Source organism: Asparagus officinalis, chromosome 7 (assembly GCF_001876935.1).
Source record: "Asparagus officinalis chromosome 7, Aspof.V1, whole genome shotgun sequence".
NCBI lineage: Eukaryota > Viridiplantae > Streptophyta > Magnoliopsida > Asparagales > Asparagaceae > Asparagus > Asparagus officinalis.
In genome coordinates this window covers 3,926,437-3,933,034 of record NC_033800.1, presented here as the reverse complement: position 1 = coordinate 3,933,034, position 6,598 = coordinate 3,926,437, and the positions used below count along the sequence as shown (strand labels likewise).

Genomic DNA, 6,598 nt, shown 5'->3' with positions numbered 1-6,598 from the left:
TTTTGATGCCAAGACCTTGAGGGACAATGACATATATATAACAATTCCAAGTTAATCGAGCACTGCTTCGAAGTTTAAACCCGTACCCATGGTTTTGTTTAAACAAGCAACTGCTCACAAAATAGATTAAAAGACCATATGCATAGATTACATAACTAACTAGGCAATTTAATTGTACCAGAGGACTTACTAGATATTAAATCATATATTGTTTAAAAAAAAAAGGGATCGACCGTTGGAGAGATTATTAATTGTATATTGGAAGGACGTGATCAGATTGTACGTTTCCTAAATTTTATACATGTATAACTGCATAAACTTCGTATAGGCTATATATAATAATCTTAGAGTAAGTTCAAATTGTTGGGATTGTGTCTTTAATTCTTTGTATAACTTCATAAAAATTAGATAAAGTTGGAGATTTATCATGATTAGGAGATTGTGTCTCATCATGATTAGGAGTTTGAATCCTATTCTAATTAGGAAGTTAGGCTAAAGATAGGGTTTTGATTTCTACATATATATATATTATTCTATTGTTGGAGAAAAAACCAAGCAGAAGAGAAAGGGCTAATATTTTTGTAATCTAGGGTTAGTAGAGGACGTAGCCTGATTCAATAATATTATGCGAGGGGACGAGGGTTTTGTAGTCTTTGTCTGAACAAAAGATTACATCATTAGGAGAGGGTTTCACAGTCTTAATTTGTCCGTTCAAAGGATTATAATGAGAGAGCTTTAGAGAGAATATGAGGGTTGGTTATGTAAGTGAGGTTGAGAGATTGAGAGTTTTATGGTTCCTCTTGTAGTTTTCCCTGATACATAGTGGATTTCTCGTATTGTTGCCCCATGGACGTAGGTCGAAGTTGGTCGACCGAACCAAGTAAATCTAGGTATTCTTTCTTCTTGATTGCGACTATTTTATATCTTATTGATTATGGATTGGCTTCCTAGTTGCGCAAATCGTAGTAGACGGGGAGACTAAAATTCCCCAACAAGTGGTATCAGAGCCATGATGATGGATCTGGGTGCGAGTTCGCAAGATAGAAGACGACGTCGTGCAAGATTAAAGATCGGCGTTAAAAGAATCAATATGAAGAGAAAAAAAGAAGGAACAGTCATTGCTGGCAAGAGGATTTAACGACGAGTAATCATCCGGAGGAGAGCGCCAGAGGGATGCAGTGTCTGACGGCGAAGTCTACAGACGACTGTAGCAGTGAATCATGGTGTCAAGGAGGTGCAACCAGTCACCGACAGAGGGCTTGCATGAAGACGAATTGGCAGTGAGAGGAGCAGGCGGTGACAAGTGGGCGGAGTTGCTTGAAAGCATTCACGAGAGGGCTTCAGTTGGCTCTGTTCGTGAAAATTTGAGGAGACAATCACGTGATTTGATGATGAGGTGATATTGTGTTTAGAATATTTTGGTGTTTGGTGTTTTTGACTATACGTGATAGAGAAAGAAATCATTCTTCACACGTAAGAGAAGGAACCGGATTTTTTGGTGCCCAAGATTTGGTGTGTGGCTTTGTACAATGCCGTTTGGTGTTTAGTTCAATCCAATGGTTGAGATTGATTGGAGTGTAGATGGGCGAATTGATGGGGGATTTTGGTAATATCTAGAAGTCTTTTTCTAAGTTTTGGAGTGCTCTAAACACGATGGAAGGGTCTGATTTTTTAGATTATGCTCAGATTAGTCAGAAGTGTAGAAAAGTTCTGACGGTGATGGCAAGACAGATCTGATGGCAGATAGGGCAAACAAATATGCGACGGATGAGATTAGTGTAGATAATTAGATGTGATCCTAGCAGTAGAGTTGTCAGCATATAATTATTTAGAGTCATCACGGGAACATGAGTTGTTTGTGTGTAGACTCGAGAAGGACAGAGCCGAATTAGGTGGAGCTTGTAAGCAGGTACGACTGAGTGGCATACATAGAGTTGGAGATGGTGAACCTGACTTGAAGATGATGAGCGCTTATATTCGGTCCAAGCCAAGTGATGGAAGAGATGGAGGTATCTAGGTTGCAGTGTGGAGTAGGAGAGGTGCACCGATATGATTCGAGACGAGCGATACAAGTGGAGTAAGAGGACAACAAGTAGGGGAAGACTACTGTCAAGTTCAGTTCAGGAGGAGAAGCATGATTAATTTTCTTCTAATATTAGAGGTGGCAAAGATCTTTTGGTGTACACAAGAGAGATGGAGGCACCACAACGAGACAGATGAAAGTGAGGGTCATATGGGCATCCAGTTGGAGTGCATGTGCTTTAATTTGAAGTGTGAAAGAAATAGAAGACTCTAGCGGAAGATGCAAAGTTTCAAAACGACGATGATATATCTTCAAAGGAGTTTAGGAATCAAATCCAAGGTGGATATTGTTGGGATTGTGTCTTTAATTCTTTGTATAACTTCATAAAAATTAGATATAGTTAGAAATTTATCATGATTAGAAGATTAGGTCTCATCATGATTAGGAGTTTTAAACACTTTATAATTAGGAAGATAGACTAGAGATAATGTTTTAGTTTCCCTATATATCTTCTTCTATTATTGGAGGAAAAACCAAGCAGAAGAGAAAGAGTCAATATTCTTGTAATCTAGAGTTAGCAAAGGGCGTAGCCTAATTCAAGAATATTATGAGAGAGACGAGGGTTTCGTAATCTTTGTCCGTGTAAAAGATTACATCATTGGGAGAGGGCCGGGTTTCACAGTTTTTATCCGTTCAAAAGATTGTAAGGATAGGGCTTCGGAGAGAATATGAGAGTTGATTATGTTTGTGAGGTTGAGAAACGAGAGTTGAGTGGTTCCTCTTGTGGTTCTCCCTGATACATAGTGGATTTCTCGTATTGTTGCCCCGTGGACGTAGGTCGAAGTTGGTCGACCGAACCACGTAAATCTCGGTGTCGTGGACGTAGGTCGAAGTTGGTCGACCGAACCACGTAAATCTCGGTGTTCTTTCTTCTTGATTGTGATTATTTTATATCTTTCGAAGTTGGTCGACCGAACCACGTAAATCTCGGTGTTCTTTCTTCTTGATTGTGATTATTTTATATCTTATTGACTGTGGGTTGGCTTCCAAGTTGCGCTATCGTAGTAGGCGAAGAGACCCCAACACTAATTACCTCCCGCTCTCTCAAAGTGGGGAAGAAGTGATACCACTGAGCTCTAAAGTAAATTAGCAGTACACGTCATGTACGGTGCTGAACGTTTTGAACTATACATTGTATCAATACCATGGGCGATTCTGATAGAATTCCTACTCTGTTAGTTAATGAACTATACACGTACTGTACCAACACCACGCGCGATTCTAATAGGATTCCAGCTTCGTCAATGATACACCTTGGACTTCTCAATATATCTTCAGCGAGGGGAAGATGACAATGAAGTTTCAATATCATCACCTCTTTCTTTCATCATTATTATATATCGTCATCATCCACAACGACAAGTTCATCCACCTTTCTCCTGTCAACTACATGAATCATATCCACAACAAATGAACTTCATTTGGCTACAAAGCTTCACTTCAACCACCAAATATGCATATGCATGAGTACTAAAGGACCTGAACCCTTGGGAGGAGGAGAGCTCAGGTCTTCAGATCTCTTGCCCTTGGGTTTTTTTCCTCAATTAGAAAGTTAAAACCCAGACGTAAATTCCAGGATATTCAAGCCTAACTTACCAAAAATATGCATCACTTTTTCACACACAGAAATCTCCTCTCCTTCAGTGTTAGTAAAAGCTTCGACACTTCGTACCCAAGACATGCCCAGCTAGCTGGCCTGCATGCTTTCACTGTTCCCATCTTTGTAAATCTTCCACGTTCCTCTCACGTGGTACTAGTTTTCCAATTTTCAAAATTTAATCGATTAGCTTATTTGCTCATATACCCTCAAATCTATCATATTTGCTCGTTTACCTTCAAATGTGCATATATGGTAATTTAACAAACTTTCTCTCTCGCTGGACTTACATACGTACCCATCTCTTTCAACACCAAAAGAATTGGCGGGAGTAAATTTGAAGATATGCAAATTTAGAAGGTACATATGTAATTATGGAGATTCCGAGGTACGTATGTAAACTATCTATTTTTTTTATTTTTTTAGGGAGAAAGGGTGTAATTTTGTCAATTTACTCCTTATTGGCTTAAAGTTTACAAATTAAATAGGATGAATATTTCAACTCAACGTCAAAACATGTAGCAGTAATTAGCAAATGTCGAGATAGATTTGGGGTTATATATATACTGGACAAATTTTCGAAACCAACCCATTTGACGTTTTTATTGCAAAAAACAACCCCTTTCACATTTAATTAGAGAAACCGACCTGGTTTCAGCACTGTCGCTGAAACCAGGTCGGTTTCGATAAAAAACTTTACGAAACTTCACGGGAGTTCAACTCCCGTGAAGTTTAGTACGTTTTTAAACTTCACGGGAGTTGAACTCCCGTGAAGTTTAATTCCCCCAATAACCTCGGAAATTAGCCTGCAACTTCACGGGAGTTCAACTCCCGTGAAGATGCAGTCCATATTTTCCAGCGGAGGATTTTACCCCGCAGCTTCACGGGAGTTGAACTCCCGTGAAGCTGCAGTCCATATTTTCCAGCGAGCGAGTCGCGGAAGATTTTACCCTGCATCTTCACGGGAGTTCAACTCCCGTGAAGTTGCAGGTTTTGCAAAAAACATGCACAGCATGCATACGTCTACCTATTTAACTCATATATACACCTATTTACCTGTTGACAATAATTACTGCAATATATATATTATTTAAACACGCACGAATCAAACAATACGCAAAAAGATCATATATCGAGCTATAATTGATCCATAAAAGTATAGTATTTAAAAATTCATACAATTTACAAATTTTAACAAAATAAGTTCAAATACAACCCAATATAGCTCCTCTCCTTCCTCTCCCTCTCTTCCCCCTCCCCCTCGCTCTTCCCCGCCCCCCGCGCTGATGAGCCTCGACTATCTGAGTATCCGGCTGTGTGTGAGGCTGCGAAGTGCCGGCTCCATCAGCATGTGAAGTGCCGGCTTCATCAGCATGTGAAGTTCCGGCTCCATCAGCATGCGAAGTGCCGGCTCCATCAGCATGCGAAGTGCCGCCGTCATCGTCACGTGGCCGTCGGCGCCGAGTGTACGCTTGCCCAAATGATCGAGACCTGTCCTCACGGCCTGCGAACTCGTCGACGTGAGTCTTATGAAACACCTGTGCTATGGTCTTCTTGATCCTGCCGAGGAGCCCTAACGCCACCTGATCCTGAATCTCAGGCACGGTCGCATCAATATCAGCCTCAATGCTATCAAAAGCACGGACCTGTGAGGTAAATAATTTATTAAGTACCAACTCAAGAAAAAAATATTATAATTTAGCTTAGAAACTTACGTAATCTCTCTCGTTCATCCCACTAGGGATGTAACTGTCTGTCGGTGGCCGTGGCATGTGTCCAGCTAAGGGCTGTGGGTCACGTGTGATCCATCTACGTGTGATACCCCAATACCAACCCATATACGCGGTATAGTCAACAGCCGTGGGCCTCGTATCCTGGATGAAATCCCACCTGTGAGCCCACCTGTCTATGTAGGCCGCACGGACTACGGCCCAGTCGTTATGGTGCGAAGTAGGTCGCCGCCGACGAGAGATCTGCTCAACAGGATCTGGTACATGCTGAGAGAGCGTAAACTGTCGTAGCACACGGTCAGGGACATGCATCTCCACGATCTCCCAACAAATCAATGGAACTCTCGCTCTCCACAAGTCGGGACTATCTCGGCAGATGGGTGCAAGAGAATGCATATCCAGCTCCGGCGGTGTATAGGGTCTCCACTTGAACTGAAATAAAATAAAAAATTTATCAGTATCAACAACAAAACTATAATATTCATAACGACTTGAGATTTATATTTACCTGTTCGTGTTGGAGACCATCAAGCTCATTTCGGTAAAACTCACGATGGCGCGTCGCTGATCGGTACTTAGCGTACCGCACGTTATACCTATATGCAGAATAGAGAATATATAAGTACAAATTCAGTGCGAATAAAATTTGTGTGTACAATTATACCTGTACGCCAAAGGAAACCGCCCTTGTAGGTCACGGTGCACGAGTAAAGTAGGGCGTCCAATATGAATGCGCTCCCATGACCAAATCTGTATCAATGTGCAGCATCCCTTGAATTCTTTATTCTGCATCAGGGATACTCTACTCAGTTCTCGATACAGGTATGCCAACACCGCACTGCCCCACGACAGTGCGCCGCATACGTCAAAATCCTCCAGCAGTGACAGCCATCGTGCATGTACGAGAGTCTTGCTCGCATCCGGAAAAAGCACGCACCCTATCATGTGCAATATGTAAGCCATTGAAATACTCATCTAGTTATATATAAACAACAAACGAATGCGCAACGTGAAGAAAGCAATAACTCGAAACCAAACATTAAATTTATATAACATAGTACGAAACGATACAAATTACAATCACAAATGACACACGGAAACAAACACAGAACGAAACCCCTAACATTTAACAATCACAAATGACATACGGAAGAAAACACAGATCGAAACCGCTACAAATTACAACAT

The 6,598-nt window shown here is 41.2% G+C and overlaps 1 protein-coding gene across 1 annotated transcript; it reads right to left on the bottom strand.

Annotated features, from left to right (window-relative positions):
• On the bottom strand, window positions 4,773-6,373 carry LOC109850717 (serine/threonine-protein phosphatase 7 long form homolog). Its single transcript, XM_020420780.1, has 4 exons — window positions 6,075-6,373; window positions 5,919-6,006; window positions 5,396-5,842; window positions 4,773-5,326 (listed from the first exon to the last, which is right to left on the bottom strand). The coding sequence occupies exons 1-4, from the start codon at window positions 6,371-6,373 to the stop codon at window positions 4,886-4,888; spliced, it is 1,275 nt and encodes a 424-aa protein (XP_020276369.1). The 3' UTR covers window positions 4,773-4,885.

Bases quoted from the DNA above. Each gene is read 5' to 3' on its own strand.
- LOC109850717 (XM_020420780.1), bottom strand. From the start codon at position 6,373: ATGGCTTACATATTGCACATGATAGGGTGCGTGCTTTTTCCGGATGCG. The intron at 5,843-5,918 runs GTAAATATAAAT...ATTTTATTTCAG, and splicing joins ATGGTCTCCAACACGAACAG to TTCAAGTGGAGACCCTATAC. The intron at 5,327-5,395 runs GTAAGTTTCTAA...TTTACCTCACAG, and splicing joins GGATGAACGAGAGAGATTAC to GTCCGTGCTTTTGATAGCAT.